Source organism: Hemicordylus capensis, chromosome 6 (assembly GCF_027244095.1).
Source record: "Hemicordylus capensis ecotype Gifberg chromosome 6, rHemCap1.1.pri, whole genome shotgun sequence".
In the NCBI taxonomy this organism is placed as follows: Eukaryota; Metazoa; Chordata; class Lepidosauria; order Squamata; family Cordylidae; genus Hemicordylus; species Hemicordylus capensis.
Genome location: NC_069662.1, coordinates 10014014 through 10033493, shown reverse-complemented (window position 1 = coordinate 10033493; position 19480 = coordinate 10014014). Strand labels below are relative to the sequence as shown.

General features: G+C 43.8%; 1 protein-coding gene and 1 non-coding gene across 2 annotated transcripts; both read left to right on the top strand.

Moving 5' to 3' along the window:
* The first annotated feature begins 993 nt into the window (after positions 1-993).
* Positions 994-1066, top strand: TRNAM-CAU (transfer RNA methionine (anticodon CAU)). Its single transcript has one exon. It is a non-coding gene; the product is annotated as a tRNA-Met (tRNA).
* A 3256-nt stretch (positions 1067-4322) lies between these two features.
* Positions 4323-19257, top strand: LOC128330493 (vomeronasal type-2 receptor 26-like). Its single transcript, XM_053263481.1, has 3 exons — positions 4323-4466; positions 15115-15406; positions 17075-19257. The coding sequence occupies exons 2-3, from the start codon at positions 15119-15121 to the stop codon at positions 18170-18172; spliced, it is 1386 nt and encodes a 461-aa protein (XP_053119456.1). The 5' UTR covers positions 4323-4466; positions 15115-15118; the 3' UTR covers positions 18173-19257.
* Positions 19258-19480: the final 223 nt, after the last annotated feature.

Genomic DNA, 19480 nt, shown 5'->3' with positions numbered 1-19480 from the left:
GGACGTGGGCGGGGAGGTGGAGTGGCTGTGGTCTATAAGGATAACGTCTCCCTTACCAGGGTCCCTGTTAGGGTATCGGACCATATCAAATGTGTGTACTGGAGTTTGGGGACCAGGGATAGATTGGGACTTCTGTTGGTGTACCGATCGCCCCGCTGCCCAATGGAATCCCTTACTGAGCTCACGGACTTGGTCGCGGAACTTGCATTGGAGTCTCCCAGACTTTTGGTGCTGGGGGACTTCAATGTTCATTTTGGGACCAATTTGTCTGGGGCAGCTCAGGAGTTCATAGCGGCCATGACGACTATGGGCCTATCCCAAGCGGTCTCTGGATCGACGCATATTGCAGGTCACACACTTGATTTGGTCTTTTATTCTGATCAGGGTGGTGCTCCGTGGGTGGGGACTCCTTCTATCTCCCCGTTGTCATGGACGGACCACCATCTGGTTAAGGTTGGACTATTAAAGTTTGCAAACTGCATGCAGAGATGGGGAAGATGGGGGCTTCTTCTTCCACCTACCGTTAGTTTTCACTGATCAATCTGCAGGCCCTTTCACAGGCTGCAAAAATCTTGCCTTGGTATTCTAGGCCTTCAGTGTTTGAGGAGGTTACGCTCTGATTTGGGTATAAGGGGATCACTAAAGAACTCTCTCTTCCTCTAGCACGATCTAGTAATTCTGGGAGTGGGATCTGAATGGTGAGGAGTGGGGTTCAAATGGGGGGGAAGTGAGGAGTGGGGTTCAAATGGTGAGCAGAAAACATCATCTGTGCAAAGAGGTGATTACTAGGTTAGACTTGAAAGGCCATGGAAGCTGTGTTTCCCAAATCTCTTCCATGTTCCTAACGGGAAATCTCATTGGGGATGAGCTGGGATGGCCAAACAGATGAAGAAAGGTGCAGAACAGGTGGGAGCTGGTAAGAGGTGTGGGAAGCGTAAAGCACATTTTGTTTGTTTTGTGGGGGTGGAAAACCTGATCTTATGGATCTATACTGCCTTCTTAGTGCAGTAGGCAGCGCGTCAGTCTCATAATCTGAAGGTCCTGAGTTCGAGCCTCAGAGAGGGCATAGAGGAGAGCTGGTCTTGTGGTAGCAAGCATGACTTGTCCCCATAGCTAAGCAGGGTTGCCCCTGGTTGTATCTGAATGGGAGACTTGATGTGTGAGCACTGCAAGATATTTCCCTCAGGGGATGAAGCTGCTCTGGGAAGAGCAGAAGGTTTCAAGTTCCCTCCCTGGCAGCATCTCCAAGATAGGGCTGAGAGAGACTCCTGCCTGCAACCTTGGAGAAGCCGCTGCCAGTCTGTGAAGACAATACTGAGCTAGATAGACCAATGGTCTGACTCAGTATATGGCAGTTTCCTATCTTCCTGTGTTCCTACGGTACTTCAGCTGGGACTCAAGACACATGTGCAGCACTACTTAAATTTATCTAGGGATTACCCACCACCCCTGCCAAGAAAGATTCCATCTGCCTGGAATCCCTGTTCTTTAATCCTGTCTGTATGCTGGGAGGGCATTCTGAAGCAAATGGTGGTAGGAAAAAAGGCACTCTGCATATGTGTTGGCACCATCGTTAATGTTTCTCCCTGGGCTCGGCCTGATAGAAAATCTTGGGATACCTTTTTGTGTTGGGTGGGGTTGCGAGATGGGAGGCAACCCTTACTTTATGACCCTCCTCTTGGAGCTCAAATAGACAGACCTTAATAAGACATGACTTTACACTTAATTTTTTTTTAATGCCATACAGTCCTTTTTAGCATCTGTATTAATTGGCATTACTCATACATAATGGAAAGCAGAGAAGATTCTGGTGCTCTTTCTGCTACATAGCACCACCAGACTATATTGTATGGTACTACAATAAGACAATGCAAGAACAAACAAAAAGGGTGGTGTCCCCAGAATGCTCGAGTCCACAGGAAATTCAGCAAAAGCGAGGGACTCCTTGTCCTTACCTCAATTTATCAACCTGTTGATTACAAAACAAGGAGAAAAGTAGGAAACTGAATGCATGTCCCCCCCACTCTTTTATTATGTATAGGTCATTCCCCATGCTATGTGCAATGACCCCTGCCACCCAGGATACAGAAGACAGAAGAAAGAGGGGGAGCCATTTTGTTGCTATGATTGTGCCCCATGTCCAGAGGGGAAGATTTCAAGCCAAAACGGTAGGAGGCATAATGTGTATTGAGAACACACAGAGAGAGAGCTTTAATAATTATATGTTCCTTAAATTTATCAAGAGAAAGGAGGAGAGGAGCTACCTCCAAAAAAGTAAAGCCTCCAGTGTAAATCTTTAGCAGTTTCAGAGAAGGGAATTTGTTCAACATAACAAATGTATTAAAGAAGCTGTAGAACTGGGACACTGAAAGGACTGCCTATGTCTATATGGCCCTTGCAGTCGACTGAGATCCTCAAGGAAGATGCAATTGGTTGGAACATATGAGAAGCACAGCTGGCCTGCTAACGAAACTAGGAGTCTGCGTGGTGTAGTGGTTAGAGTGCTGGACTAGGACCGGGGAGGCCCGAGTTCAAATCCCCATTCAGCCATGATCCTTGCTGGGTGACTCTGGGCCAGTCACTTCTCTCTCAGCCTAACCTACTTCACAGGGTTGTTGTGACAAGAAACTCAAGTATGTAGTATACTGCTCTGGGCTCCTTGGAGGAAGAGCAGGATATAGATGTAAATATAATAAAATAAAATAAATACTTCAGGTGGCCACCTCAGATAACAAGAAAGACTGGCAGCCTCTCTCAGCCCAATGCCTCCTTTCATGTCAACATGATGGTGGAGTGCAAGCTATTGCTGGTCTCCTCCTCTTCCTCTGCTCCAGCTTTTGACAGTTTCAAAAACCAGAGGACAAGGGAGTGGAAGGAAATGTGGAAGAAGAAAGTAGGATGCCAAGAGTGTCAATCTGTGGCTGAGCATGGTAAGGGGGGTCCCACTGGTGTTTGAGGAGGGGTCAGAAGGGGGATGTTGAGCACCACTGGAAAGATGGAAGAGAAAAACCTGAGGTGAGAAAGCCGGCTCAGCCACTGGGGTGCTTGGGCGGGCCCTGGAAGAGGGCCTTCTCAGCAGCCACACTACAATTATGGAATTATTTGGCTTTTATCACCACTCCCTTTTGGCTTTCCATCATTAATGTAAACGCTCTTTGAGATGATCTTTAATTTACAGTGGCCACATTTGCTCCCCCTCCCCCGGCTCTCTGGTCTGCATTTGGACAAAATGGAATAGCAAGCTCTCTGCAGTCAGGGAGACTGCAAAGAGGAGGGGGAACTGGCTGTGTGGGCTTCCTTCTTGCTTGAAGGACAGCCCGCACAGCCAGTCATGCATGGAATCATGCACAGCCAATCATGGAAGGAGCTTCCTCCTTCAACTCAGATTTGGTCAAATGAGGTCTCCAGTGCTGCATCTGGACGTAATGCTCCTCATCACTGGACGAATGAAATCCGAGTTGCGTGGATTTGGACATAATGGTAGGGAAACCTCCTGCCCTTGCACCTCTGGTTCCACCATGTTACATGTGAATGTGGCCGGTGTTTTTATCTCCTCTTCTGGCCATTTTTAATCTATGTCCCTCTCTCTGGTTTTCATATTATTTTGATTATATTTTAATATTGCAAGTAATCCCACCTTGGGATTGTTTTAATGAAAGGGGATATACAAATTTAGCAATGAAATAAATAAATAAATAATTGTGTTGTGTCTGTTATATTGTTTTGTGAGCTGCCTTGAACTACTTTTTAGCAAGGCAGGGTGGAAATTCTTTAGAAAATAAATAAAGCTTCCATACCTCTGACATTGACCCTAGATATCAGGTCCTCTGTCAGAGGAGATCTTTCAAGTTCTTACTCCATCTACCCACAGATAAAGCAAGTAAATGTCATCCCAGGATCTACCAACTTGTCTTTGCTCTCCTGGTGCTACTCCCACTGAGTGTCCCACTATAAAGTCCTAGAGCAATATTCCAATTACATAATTATTCTTGGTAAAGGAATTTCTCTGAGCTTACTTCAAAATATGGTTTATATTTTTAAAAGATATGGATGACTGTTTCAAATGCCTAGAAGATCAATATCCTAACAAGGAGAGAAATGGATGCATTCCAAAGGAATTAAACTTCCTGTCTTATGAAGATCCTTTGGGCATCAGTCTGGCTGTTTTGGCCCTGTCTCTTTCTTTGACCACAGCTTTGGTGCTCAGAATCTTCATTAAGCACTGGAACACTCCCATTGTCAAAGCCAACAATCGGAACCTCACCTACTCTATGCTCATCTCCCTCCTGCTCTGCTTCCTCTGCTCCCTGCTATTCATTGGCCAGCCTCAAATTCTGACCTGCCATCTACGCCAAACTGCTTTCGGTGTCATCTTCTCAGTGGCTGTTTCTTCTGTGCTGGCAAAAACTCTCACTGTGGTTCTGGCTTTCATGGCAACTAAGCCAGGAACCAGTTTGAGAAAATGGGTGGGTAAAAAACTTGCGAACTCTCTTGTTTTCTGCTGCTCATTTATTCAAGCAAGTATTTGCATGGTGTGGTTATGCACTGATCCTCCATTCCCAAATGTTGACCAGCAAGCTTTGCCAGAAGAAATCATAGTGGAATGCAATGAAGGAAAAGCCAACATGTTTTACTATATTCTGGGATACCTGGGGTTTCTGGCTCTGGTCAGCTTCATTGTGGCTTTCTTTGCTAGGAAGCTGCCTGACTCCTTTAATGAAGCCAAGTTTATCACTTTCAGCATGTTGGTGTTTTGTAGTGTGTGGATGTCTTTTGTTCCAACTTATCTAAGTTCCAAAGGGAAATATATGGTGGTTGTGGAGATATTCTCTATCTTGGCCTCCAGTGCTGGGATACTGTGTTGCATCTTTTCTCCTAAAGTGTATATTATTATTTTCAGACCTAAGCTGAACTCTAAGGAGCAGCTGATAAGGAGCAGTAAAAAAACATCAAATTACCTAACTCTAACCATTATGTGAATCCTGTTGATTTAAATGATCTTTACTTCCTAGGCAATTTTTAAGGCTTGTAGTGGAAGCATTTCTAATAGTATGCTGAAAGCTAATTTTAACTTGGAGGTTTACTCTGAAGAAGCATATATATGAACTCCAGCTAAGCCTCTTTCCCTTTTCCTAAGTAGCAAAACTTTTTCTCTAAACAATGTTTCATCAGTTTATATGGGCTGTATTATTAGTGTCACTCACTGGGCAATCTCATGATTGTTGAAAGGAAATGGCATTTAAGAATAAATGGTGTTTGTGGCTTATCTACTGTTGTGAATAAAAGTCCAGTTCTGAAAAAGGGGAAATGCTAAGGTTTTAAGGCTAAAGAATGAAATGCTGGCTCATCATAAAAATTTCCATAAATTTTATTTTATTTTTATTTATTTTTACATTTCTATACCGCCTTTCGTTAAAAGAAAACCCCAAGGCGGTTTACAAAAATTAAAACATACAATAAAAGCAATAAAAACATCAAGCAATAAAAACATCAAGCTAAAAACATATAAAACAGGCATAAAAACAAGATAACAGATAAAAACACAGAGAAGCCGCAGTAAAAACAATTATGTAAAAGCCTGGGTAAAAAGCCAAGTCTTTAAAAGCTTTCTAAAAGCCATGATGGAGTCTGAGGAACGAATGGCCACTGGGAGAGCATTCCAGAGTCTAGGGGCAGCAACAGAGAAGGCCCTGTCCCAAGTGCACGAAAGCCGGGCCTCCCTCATTGTCGGCACCCGGAGCAGGGCCCCCTCAGATGTCCTTGTCAAGCGGGCAGCAACCCTTGGGAGCAGGCGGTCCCTCAAATACCCCGGGCCCAAACCGTTTAGGGCTTTAAAGGTCAAAACCAGCACCTTGAATTGGACCCAGAAACGAACCAGCAGCCAGTGCAGCTCTTTCAAAATGGGGGTGATATGTTCCCAACGGGCAGCTCTGGATAACACCCTCGCTGCCGCGTTTTGCACTAGCTGCAGTTTCTGGATACTCTTCAAGGGTAGCCCCACATAGAGCACGTTACAGTAATCCAGCCGCAACGTGACTAAGGGGTGGGTAACCGTGGCCAGATCTGCCTTCTCGAGAAAGCGACGCAGCTGGCGCACCAGCCGAAGCCATGCAAAGGCACCCCTGGCCACCGCCTCCACCTGAGCTTCCAAAAGCAGAGCCGGGTCCAGTAGTACCCCCAAGCTGCGTACTTGCTCCTTCAAGGGGAGTGCAACCCCATCCATAACCGGTAAAATCTCCTCATCCCGATTGGCTCTCCTACTGACCAACAGTACCTCCATCTTATCCGGATTCAATTTCAGTTTGTTAGCCCACATCCAACCCATCATGGCCTCCAGCCCCCAATTCAGGACATCCACTGCCTCCCTAGGATCAGATGACAAGGAGAGATAGAGCTGAGTGTCATCTGCATATTGCTGACAACTCAGTCCAAATCCAACTCAGTCCAAATCCCCGGATGACCTCTCCCAGCGGCTTCATGTAGATGTTAAACAGCATGGGGGACAAGACCGATCCCTGCGGGACCCCACAGGCCAATGGCCACAGGGCCGAGCCGTAGTCCCCCAGCACCACCTTCTGGATCCTCCCCTCAAGAAAGGACCGGAACCACTGCAACGCTGCAAATTGATTTCTCAGCAACAAAGCCTGATTTGGGGTCAGTTAAGGCTTTAAGGCTGATCAGTAAATATTGGTGCAGCAAAAGTAAATATGATTCTAAAGAATAACAGCAAATACAGAATTTGTTTTATGTATGAGAAGAATGAGTGACTTAGACCATTAGGGTATTTTGACGAGGCTGAAGAAATAAGGTGATGATCCAATAGTTAGGTATCTTGAGAAGTGTGAGCGATTAGGGTGGACTGATGTCAAACTAGACTGGCCCAAAAAGAGGAGTGTGCTGGTCAAAGTTCAAACCAGACCACCCCTCCAGTTTGGTGGTGGTACACAGGCTGCTGGGAACAGGGAGGCAGCCACATACAGCCTTTTTGCGAGCACAGCACCATGCTGGAACAGCAGTGGGAAGGCAGAGGAGCTGGTAAGGACCTCCATGCCTGTCCTTAAAGCTACCACTCTCTGCCCCCTGCCCCTGGTGCCTGAATTGATTTAGGCACATCCCTACTGTAGGATGACTTACATCTGATGTAAGTCACCCCACTGTCAGGAAGAGACATCTTAAATGCATCTTTGTTATAAAAGAGTTGCATGCCAAAAACACACATAGGAAGTCTGTATCATGGACCTGCAACCAGGGCCTGTATGTAGAACAACCTCTCCAATCACAATGTCACACACCCAAGTTAACTCTGGACCAACAACACTTAATTACAGTAGCTTCAATGAGAAGCTACTGAGAATGAGTGAGGATGTGTGTCTGGTGGTCTGTTATTACTTGACACCTGCCTCTTTGCTAATTCTTCCTAAGCTGCCTAAAAGTACACTTGTGCCTCAATGTCCCATAAAAGTTATATATAATGTGTGTAAGAAATTTGATACTTTGGAATTCTCCCTTCACATGTGAGGAATGGAAAACTCAGAAGTCCTAAGAAGTCTAGGTTCTATGCCTATGTTTAGTTTGCTTTGTTCCCCCAAGACTCATGAAGCACACAGACAAGAAATGAAAAGGTTAACAATATTTATTCTCACCCAAATCCTGATAGTATTCAGTAAGCAAAGCAAGAAACAATTCTAAATTCAATCAGTACACCTCAATCATTTAACAGAGTTTTTTTCTTATGGTCAGAAATCAGAAGTTAATGGTTTGTTATTTTTATAATACCTCTTCCTGTTTCTCGCAGTTACATGTTGTGGTTGCTTCTCTGTCCAAACCTCCTGCACTCCTTCCTCTTCTTCCTCTCAAAATCATTCAACAGCCCCTCTCTTATGTTCGATTGTGGAGTCACCTCCACAACCCTGCTTCCCCTGCCCTTCCTAACAATGATTGGTCAGAAGAATCCACACCACGGATAATGTATAACCCAATTTGTCACCTCTTTTGGCATATTGACCCATTGATCAATTCTTGAATGTGCATAAGTGAAACCTACAAAAACTGCATCATAGGTGTTTTGATCGAAACTCTTGCAAGCATTGTGGTTTGAGCATGTTCTGTCCTAATGTCTTCGAAGTAAGATCTAGATGAAATTGGGGAAGTGCCTTGTCGTGTCACCCAAAATACCATCGTTTGACATTTCAGTCTGAAAAAGCACCTCATGACAGCTTGGAAACAGGCTTGGACTTAGCACACCTGTCATCTCAGGCCCAAAAAGCCTGACTTTCCAAAAACCAATGGCAAGCACACTGGTCAACTCGACCATGGAAAAAGAAAATGCCCTATCAACAACCGGCTCTCCAGACTGGGTTTCCACGAGAGGAGTGCTGGTCTTGTGGAAGCAACAGGAATTGTCCCCTTTGTTGAGCAGGGTCTAACCTGGTTTGCATTTGATGGGACACTCCAGTATATGTGAGCCCTGTACTATACTTCCCTTAGGAGATGGGGCCACTCTTGGAAGAGCATCTACATATCTGCATGCTTACATGTTCCCTCTATGGCATCTCCAGATAGGGCTGAGAGAGACTCCTGCTGCAGCCATAGGCTCACAGCCCAGCCTAGCTTCATTGGGAGGAGAGCTGGTCTTGTGGTAGCAAGCATGACTTGTCCCCATAGCTAAGCAGAGTCTGCCCTGGTTGCATATGAATGGGAGACTTGATGTGTGAGCACTGCAAGATATTTCCCTCAGGCGATGGAGCTGCTCTGGGAAGGTTTCAAGTTCCCTCCCTGGCTTCTCCAAGATAGGGCTGAGAGAGATTCCTGCCTGCAACCTTGGAGAAGCCACTGCCAGTCTGTGGAGACAATATTGAGCTAGATAGACCAATGGTCTGACTCAGTATATGGCAGTTTCCTATGTGCCTATGTTCCTATCTGCACAAAGAAACACTTGCACAAAGAAACATCTGCACAAAGAAATACTTCTCTTCCTGCCTCATGGCACTTGAGGTCCCACCCACCATGTGCTGAGTGGTTGATCCCTAAAGGTCACTGCCTGTCATCTGGACAGGGTACACTTCCAGTTCACTTTATGGGGAGGTGAGGGGCTGATCAGAGGCTTTGTCTATTCAGAAGTTTTTGTTTGATTATTCTGGAAGTTTTTGTAATTTGCTGTCATGAAACAAACCACTTATAGAACTTTTTTTGATTTTTTAAAAATTCAAACAAATATCATAAATCAACAATTTCTCCAGTCCACTTCACTTTAAATGTATGTAATCTTCCCACTCTGCCCTACATCTCTGATCAATACCAAAGCCCTATGGCAAGTCATTCCTGGTGATCAAAGGAAGGGGCAGAAAGGTGGGAGTCTTACCCTATTTTATGAAGGCATGAGGCAGACTATTCCATATTGGGGTGAAATGATGGTCTAAGGTGGGGGGAAGGTTCAGTTCCAGATATTTTCGTAATGTTCTGCCATGAAGTTAGCCACTTATAGGATCTTTTTGATCATTTTTTTAAAATAACATTTTAAAAATTTAAAAACCATCAAGTTCCCCCATCTGTTAGAAATTAAATATTCAGCAACTTTTCAATCTGCCCTACCACCCTGCCCTCTATATCAACACCCTATGGCAAGAAAATCCCTAAATATCTGGGGTAGGAGGGGATAACCACCAAAAGGAAATCACATTCTACCTCCATTACTAAACAGAGGAAGGCTGGGGTGGGCTGGCTGGGCTGGGCAGAAGCTCTGCAGAGAGCTGTGATAGGCAAGGGCAGCCAGCACTGGCCACTCTGCCTCCTTCCTTCCTTCCTTCCTTCCTTCCTTCCTTCCTTCCTTCCTTCCTTGAAAGTTTCAGGCTTCAGCAAAGCTGACATCAAGGTCTCTCTGGAAGCCCTGCTCACCCACCGAACAGCTGAGAGGCAGAGAGGGAAGGAGCTGTAGCAGCTTGCAGGCTCCTTGGCTTGCCTGACCAGCAACCACCAGGGCAAGCAGGAGAGTTGGAGGGGCCTAAGGGGGGCCCAGACCCTGTGGGCCTGGGGACAGTTGTCCCCCATGGTCCAACGGACTCTACACCCCAGCTTCCCAGGTTTATTGAGCATGCTCTAACAACCAATGATGAGAAAGAAGAAGGGAGAAAGTTATTATGCCCACCATTGACATGCTCCCCCTCTCTGCCACTTTTTTAATTTACAAAAATGGCTACTAATAAAAGTGACAACAACATCAATAGTTACATGAGCATAACTATGTGATTCACAAAGAAATATTGCTTATCCCGAATCTTATTCTGGCAGATCTGGTATGTGTTAAAGAGACCTGGTTGGATGAGCAGGCAAAAGGATGTTAACCTCAAAGATCAGGTCATGTATGGCGGTAAACATTAGAAAAATATGAACAAGTGTGAAGTGGAGAGGTGGGGGGTGGGGTTTCACATAATTTACACACACACACACACAAACTAAATTTTGACAACTCAGGACAGCATGCAAATAAATACAGCAACTTTTGTCAACTTGGCGCAGCATTTAAATCAATAGTTCTTTGAATTCCTTTGACAGAATTGTTTCCATGTCTCTTCACTTATTTTGGCTGAATTCTCTGTTTGCCTGAAGCCACATAATACTTTTGGGATGTGACTGTACACTCTGTAATTATCCATGATTACTAAGATGCAAGTTCTCTCTTGCCAAAGACCACTTGGATTTTTTTTTAAAAAATTATATACTTATATCAACTAGCCTTTGTACTGATCACAGCAAAGGTGGGAGGGTGCAAGTAAGGAAGTTTGCATCAGTCTGTTCATTCTGGATTTGCCCCTTAAGAAGCCTGAGCAGTGTAGAAACAGGATTATGAGACACTGAAGGCAGGAAAAGATAAACAGGCATATGCTGGATGGATGAAAAGATAGAAAGAAAGGCTTCTTTCTCTGGGGAAGAAGGTTTTGCCTTCTTGAAAGCAGGGTTCTTCTCCTTACTAAAACTCCTGATGCTGCTTCTGCCACCTCAAATCACATGCGATCCTGCTATGTGTGCCAGGAGTGATCCCTACCAGAGACCCAGGGTGATGTGTCCATGTGTGCCAGGAGTGATCCCTACCAGGGTGGCCCAGAGACGATTCCAGTATTATCAGCCGGGAGACCTCATCATTGGTGGGATCATTTCCCAGTTCTATTTCCTTTTTGACACCATGTCCTTCAGTGAACATCCCCAAACAAGACTGACTGATGAACCACTGTAAGAACAATCATGCATTGTTTTTAAGACCATGTATTAGTTTTTATTTTAAAAAAATAAACATTTCTTTTGAGAACTACAAGCAATTGCTTTTTGAAAGATTATTATTTTTATTGACTGGAAACATATAGCATGAGTTTAGCCTTATAACAGTCTGGTATTAACACTTAATGATCCTCTTCTAACAATCTGTGAAAAGGGCTCCAGAGCAGGGATGTGCAAAACGTTTCAGATACAAAACATTTTGTACCCAAAAATGGCCGTTTGGGGTGTTTTGTAGCTGAAACGAAATGCTGGTTTTCAAAATCTGAAAGTTTTGTATACAAATCGAAATGTTGTTTCAGAACTCATTTTTGTGGCGATCTCTGAGATCGCCATTTGTCTTTGACATCCATTTGTCTTTGACATCTATTTAAATGTCTTTGACATCTATTTAAATTGACATCTTTGAGATCCATTTGTCTTTGACATCTATTTAAATTTCCCGCCCTTCCAGCAATTCTCTCCTTGTTCCCCATTGGTTTTTTTGCCTCTTGCCACTCTTTACTGACCCCACATTGGCCAGGGAAAGGGTCGAAGAAGGGACAAGGGTGGAGGGAATTCAAGGAGAGGTTTTCAATTTCAAGTGGCTGCTGTGGAAAAGGTGAGGCAGGGAAGTTTGCATGTATTACCTTCCTTTTGCCCAAGAGAGCTCGGTTACAACCTAAAAGAATTTACAATACCCATGCTAGCTACAGGGTAGCTCAAAAAACATCACTTTCTCATGCCAACACTAGTTATTTTTCCTGCCCCTGGGTCTGCACTGCAGAGATGACATGATAGGCAATCACACAGTAGGCAGCAATTTCTGTGATGGTGAAAGCTGCAAAAAAAAAAAAAAGTACAGTCATAATTATGGGAATAGTTGCCAGTGTACCCATTGTGTCTGAGAGTGACCAGAACTCTTTATTCTTGGGGCTTTTTATGCATTTTACCCTAAACCAACTAACCCTTTCGCAGCGCACACACGCATAGGTATACTGTGCTTCCCCGTCAAATAATCCAAGTCTGGCAGTATATAATGTGCAATTATATGTATATATTTTGCAATTTATTCAAACGCTTTGGATGGTTTGCTTTCTTGTGCCTGTATTTGGGGGACCTCATGGATGTGCTCAAGCAGACTCTCTCTCTCTCTCTCTCTCTCTCTCTCTCTCTCTCTCTCTCTCTCTCTGGTCTTCTTTGCAATGAAGATTGGGTCATATTGTGTGTGACATCTAGCAGCAGCATCAAAATTCAAACTAGATTGCTTTCATCTACTCAATAGGTAGTGCTGCTGTTGCAGAAATGTAAAAGAAATGTGCCAAAAAACTGTGTGACCTTGCTGTCGTCATCATCAATCTTTTACCTGTGTAGGTGGGAGGGTGGCCAGACCTTGCTGTTCCACTTGCAGAATGCTGTTTTGCAACTTTCCTTATTAACACGCTTTTATGGCCAGATGCCAGATGTAGCTGTGTCTCTTGCTTGTGGATGAAAAATGCTTGGGGGAGGGAGGGCAGGGCACATTGATGCTGTTGTTGGCCCTGCATCTGTGTCTGCTGCATCTGTGATATCACACTTGCTCAATTGCTTTTTGCTGGCTGCTGCCATTACCCTGTATTGGAAGGGGACACGTGGGGCAGTGTGCATTTCATTGTTGTTGTTTCACACTGTTGTGTGTAGATCAATTGCAGTTCGGGGGGGGGATGTGGATGTGAGTGACCTTTGGAAACCTGCCTGGTTCTTTGCAAAGCTCTGCTGTTGTTGTTGATGTGTGATGTTGATATTATTTGGGGTAGGTTCGGGGAAGAAAGGGGGTTTGGGGGGCAGAAGAGTGAGTCAGGTGGTAGTGCTCCAATGGGTGCCTGCTGCCACCCAGATTCCAATTGGGCAAAGGGCTGATATTTTAGTGAATTGTTGAAGTTTATGCGTCTTTAAGATTTTTTTTTTCCCCATAGGGAATAATGGGGGTTTCAGCAGCCCCGTAACTGCACTTGGGGGCCCCTGGGGGGGCAGAGTGAGTGGTAGTGTAGTGCACATAGGGTGCCAACCACTTCCATGGGTTGCTAACCCATGGTGAACAGGGTTTTGTTGTCTCTGAGGTGTTCTGAGTGTAGATTCTCTGGTAGCATATGATTTTCAGTGACAAACCACGAATCCACTCCAATTACAATTCTATGCTCAGAACACCTTGGGGTTGCTTATCTGGTCACCCAGATATGAGCGGCTTCTTGCCTGCGAGGAGTGTGGGCTAAACCCGCTCTCCCTGCAGTTAGCCTCAAAGCTCCTGCTCCCTTAACCTTGTTTTGTAAGGTGGCTATTTAGGCAGGTTTGCCACAGTGGAGCCACCAGGATGGGGCCCATTCCAGTGGATCACATGCATGTGCAAAACCAGGCTGGGCTCCCTTAGCCCAGTTTTGCACTCAAATGTGAATAGCCTCAATATCTCACATACAGAGCTCTGTAGGTGTATGCGCATTGTGAATGTTTCTGCATCTTCCAAATGCAAGTTGTGCCAGCTTGGCTGAACACCAAGATCATGCAAATAGGTTGTGTGATTCCATGGCCATTGATAATGGCCATGGGATCATGCAGCTCCCTCACACAATTGCAGTGTTTGTACAAGTGCACTCTAGTACAACTTGCATTCGGAAAGAGTTCAAATGCTCATGAATGCAGCAGCCCTGGGTGGCCAGATCGACTGCCCACATGACTGCTGGCTCCATTATGGAGCCAGTGGTGGCTGAAAGGATCAGTGGACACGCAGTCCCCAGAAGTTCCAGCATGCCCTATGTGAGTGTGCAGGGCATGCTGGAGAGAAGCCCAAGGTGGTAGGCTTCTTTTCAGCCTCCCAGTCAGGTGTCTCCTCAGGAGTAGCTGTGCCACAGCAACTCACAAGCAGAAAAACTGGGTTTTCAGAGTGCTCGCTCCACAAACCCAGTGTAAGGGGAGGGTTACTGGAGCAGATTAGCTGTCTGGAGGCCACCAGGCTCGCCTGGTGGTTCTCACGGTCAGGCAAAATTGGGCTAGGCTCTCCTAGCCCGATTTCACCTAATTGTAGGAATAGCCTCACTGTGTGCAGTTTGAGCCAGTTACTCTCCTCCAGGGTATCTTAATTTGTCTTGCTCCTTTTCTTTCTCATGCATCTGTTTCTTTCACAGCACTGCTTTGGAATTTGTGCAAGTGCTTTGCATGCAGAAATGCCCAGGTTGAAATTCTGTAAGCTGCAGATGAGACTAGAAAAGCCCACCAGCTACTGCCATTCAACATAGGCAGTACTGAACTCAGCAATCTAATGGTTTGGCTCACTAGAAAGCAATCTGATAAATTCAGTCCCCCTTCTCTGTTTCCTCTTGTGTACTTCTGTCCTTTTTAGTACTGGCAGAAGTGTGGAAGTAAACATGGAAATAAAAGAAACAGGGTTCACACTTCCCTAAGTTCCAACTGTCTATTTTATCCATTCATTCATCCATTCATTTATTCATTTACTTACATTTATATCCTGCTTTTCCTCTGAGGAACTCAGTGTGGTGTACATGGTTATATTTATCCTCACAACAACCCTTTGAGGTAGTTCTTCTTGTCTTCTGGAAAGAAAAGCATCTGATATATATATTGACTAAAGAGTTACCTATTTTCCCCCCAGTTTAAAACATTACACCTAATTCATGCATGGTTGTGAAGCCAGTATACCCTCCCCATAGATAGGGATAGATTTAATATGACCCTGGATATGATGCACACTACAAGAGGTTCTGAATCAAATTGCTCTGCAAGAGCCATACATAGTGGGAAGGAATTCAAGAAGGAAATAACATCTATCTAATATATATTTCAATTTGGTTTTTCTTTTCTTTTCTTTTCTTTTAGTACTATGCCAAAGAACTATCAGCATACTCTGTCCTTAGTATTTGCAGTGAAGGAGATCAATGAGAACCCCAAGATTTTACCCAACATCACTTTGGGGTTCCACATCTATGACAGCCACTTCAATGCAAAAATGACTTATAAGAACACCTTGAACCTTCTCTTCAGTCAGAATAGGATTGTTCTCAACTACCTTTGTGACTTCCAGAAGAATCCAGTCACTGTCATTGGGGGCATTAATTCTGAGATCTCCCTCCACATGGCCATAATTCTAGGAATCTACAAGATTCCACAGGTAAGATGACAAATATTCCAAATGTCCCAATTCACCATGAATAGCCCCTGAATTCCATTCCGCACCACAAGAGTAACAGCTCCCCCAAAGCTGCCGGACGGATGGCAGGATGCCTCTGAGTACCAGTTGCAGGGGAGTAACAGCAGGAAGAGGGCATGCCCTCAACTCCTGCCTATAGGCTTCCAGGGGCATCTGGTGGGCCACTGTGTGAAACAGGATGCTGGACTAGATGGGCCTTGGGCCTTATCCAGCAAGGCTCTTCTTCTGTTCTCATGTTCTTATGATGTTCTCTTCCAAAGAGGGCTGAAACACATGGCAGGAAAAGGCTTGGCACAACCCACTAAAAAGAGAACTAATTGAACAAAGTTACTAAAGTGTATTTTTTAACTTTAACCAAGTCATAAACCACAGTCCAATGCTGATTGAAGGTCCATTTTAACAAAGCGACAACAGTCTCAAGTATCCAGTATGAAATACAATCTGACCAATCACTCTACAGAACTGATGATTGTGACGGACATTCTAAACTCTACTGAAAACCTATACAGTACACAGACATGCATATAATACATCAGTGTCAAGAACAAAGACAATGTATATACACATAAATCCCAACAATATGCATGGGCAGGCAGGCAGGTGGGCAGATAGAGGAAAGATGGTTGGGTTTCTTCCCTCAGTGGCTATCACAAAAAGAAAAAGAGAGAGCAAACTCTTGCTGCCATTTGGAGATGCAGAAAACTTTGATTTTTTCTGAAGCAGGTCAGAGATGCCTAAACTAAAATGAACTCCCTGGGTTTGGATTAAGAGATTCTCTAAACTCCTTTGAAATGGTTCATATTGGGAATCTTCCAAATTTCTTGATCTGAAGTTGCACAGCCCTAATGTGAACTAAAGCTCAATATAACCTTTTTTTTAAAAAGTTAGACAGATGACATATATGTGTCATGAAAGCTGAAAGAGTAACAGTTTTTGCAGGATCTGGTAGAAATGGATGCTACAATGCCCATAGTTTAGATTATGATCACTAGTTGGGATTTCTCATCAGTAGCTTTTCACAGAGATCTGGGCAAACCTTGTTGGCTTGTGATTCAACTTGGCCTCAGCCACCTGCTACACTTTCCCACTCTCCCTCCATGGGCGGAGGGAACCTTCTACCTGGGTAAAAGATAAGGGGTGAAAGATTGAATAATGCTCCAGCAAATATCAGTGTTGCCCAACAGGTCAAAGATCATGCTTTGAGGGTAACTTCACTCTAGAAAGGCCAATCAGGCCTCTCCCATGGTCATCACGATGCTCCATTGGCTGCTACTGACTTCCCTTCCTGAGGTGAAACTGTGTTGTTGTTTTTAATGAAATGGGAAGGGAGATGCACAGGGATGGCTGTTGAGCAACTGCACCCCACCAAGAGTTCATGTAGGATGCTCACAAAACCCTCTGAGGAGTTCCTAGCATTTGGCCTGGACAGTTAAAAGGTGGAAGTCATTTTTCAGGGTAAGCATTTAGGAGCTTGCCTATCCCTAGAGAGATAAATGGAAGAAACTGACTTCCCCAGAGAACGAACGGGATACAAAAGGAATAGACTGAAATGGAATTATAACCAAACATGTGTTGGGCCATCCAAATGCTCTCTTCTCCAATAATAATCATTCACTTATTCTTTCTCAGGTTACTTATTCCTTACTTACTCCAGCAATTAGTGATAAAACTCAGCTCTCTTCCTTGTACCGGATGGTTCCCAACGAAGCACTTCAGTACAATGGGATTGTCCAGCTTCTGCTGTTCTTCCAATGGAAGTGGGTTGGGATTATTGCAAAGAATGATCCTAAAGGACAAGAGTTTGTGCAGACTTTGGAACAGATGTTTTCTAAAAATGGTATCTGCATTGCTTTCACAGCAACAATGCCTACAGAGAAAAACATTGCAGAATTTGATGATTTGATGGAAGACTTAGAAGATTTGACAATTTTTCTAATTCAAACAAGGGTCAACGTATGTGTTGTGAATGCTGATGAAGCTACATTTGATCTGCAGTTTTTGGTGAATATGGCAGAATCAAATGCTTTAACGCCTATAAGCAAGGTATGGGTCATGACAGCTGACTGGGATTTTTCATCAACTGTACTTCACAGAGACCTGAACATACAAGCTTTCCATGGCACCTTATCCTTTGCAATTCACTCCAATGAAGTCCAAGAATTCCCAAGTTTCCTTCAGAGCCTGAATCCCCACTCTGATGGAGATGGCTTCATCATGACATTCTGGGAACAGGCATTCAACTGTTTCTTTCCAGATATTGGTGTGAGTAAAGAATCCAAGGGTCACTGTACTGGAGAGGAGAAACTGGAGAACCTTCCTGGGCCTTTCTTTGAAATGGACATGACTTCTCAAAGCTACAGCATCTACAATGCCGTCCTTGCTGTGGCACACGCTTTACATGCCTTGTATTACACCCATACCAAAGAGGGACCAATGGTGGGCAGAGAAAATCAGAAGCCTGCTATGCCACAATACATTCAGGTAATATTTCACATGGAAGGCAGATATTCTTTACTGATTGATTACTGTATGAGTTATTATGGTGTCCTAAGTTGCATCAGCATCACCACATCTTCTGAGACTGTTGTCTTTTGCTTACACTCTTTCAGAACCAAGTTTATATTTTCTTTCTCTCTCTCTCTTTCTTTCTTTCTTTCTTTCATTGATTATTGCATATATATCCCACTCTTCCTGAAAGGCTCGTTTGCAGCTTATAGCATACTTTAGAATGAATAATCCTATCCCATAAGGGCAGGAAGTTGCTGTATTTCCCTTCCTATTTGTTTCAGATGTCACAAAATCTATTGATGCATGCTGGTGAAGGAGAATTGGGGCTTGCATTTCCCCCCGCATATATCTTATTACATAAGTAATGTATTTTATTACACAAGGGGTTTCTATGCGTATGGAATCAAGAATCCATATCTGAACTTTGGTCCAGATCTGTTTCTAAGCTGACAATTGGCAAATTTGCTTTGCTGGCTCTTTGCAGAGAACTGGGACACTAGCTTGGCTTTAGGTCAGTTAGATGAATTTCGATGGGTATATGTCATTTATGCAAATCAAGTACCAGTTAATCGCTTATTTTCTACTCAAAAAAAATTGCAAGAACATGGAAGGGCTTTTTCTGCTGAGCACTGGTCATTAGATAATGGTCAACTGACTGGGGAAGTAAATTAATCCAAATATACAACTATGAAAGTCAGTAATTCATAGTTCTTGCACATAGGCAATATTGATCAATATCTAATCATTCTAAGATGATGTCTTTCTAATCCAAAAGGGTGGTATCTTGTAGTTAGATGTGGCTTATCAACACTTAGCAAGTACTCCAAGTCATCCTTTTGGGAGAGAAGGACATTCCACATGAGATGATCAAATTTAGGATCACAAATTAGAATTAGAATTTTTCCTCCACTCTAACCTTCCCCCTCCTTCTTTTACTTGTTCATAGCTTTGGGCTTCACGCTCTGGCTATACCTCTGTTGATTTTTCATGCCTTTATTTTCTGTAGCTACATCCCCAGCTATAGTTTTTGGTTATTCTTTTAATTCTTTTCATTGAATCTCCAATTTTAAGTTTGATCTTTTGTATTGCTGAGACTGTTTTGCTGAGACTGGTAGACTGATTCAGCAGGAGTGGTGAGATGCCTAATGAACTCTTTAATGTGTTTAAAGCTCTTAAGATTTGCTCCTTTAAACTATTTCTAATGTAATTCAGTCAGTCAGTCAAGTTTATTTATGGTCACAGGCCAGAATTCACAATATATGTACAAATAATAATCAACAATGGTTACAGTAGTTGGTGTAATTTCCCAGCATAACAAATAAACCCCAAGTTACATGAGCTGGTCTATTACCTGATGCCTAACTTTCCTAGCCACCACACAGAATTTTGCAACATTAGTCGTTCTCATCCTTCTGATCAGAAAGCAAGTAATTGACATAAATATGTCTGCATGCCCTGGATAATCAACCAATAGCAGAGCAATAAAACATTGAAGAAAGTCCCTGTAAAGGGAACAGTGAAGTAAAA

Bases quoted from the DNA above. Each gene is read 5' to 3' on its own strand.
- LOC128330493 (XM_053263481.1), top strand. From the start codon at position 15,119: ATGCCAAAGAACTATCAGCATACTCTGTCCTTAGTATTTGCAGTGAAG. The intron at 15,407-17,074 runs GTAAGATGACAA...ATTCTTTCTCAG, and splicing joins GAATCTACAAGATTCCACAG to GTTACTTATTCCTTACTTAC.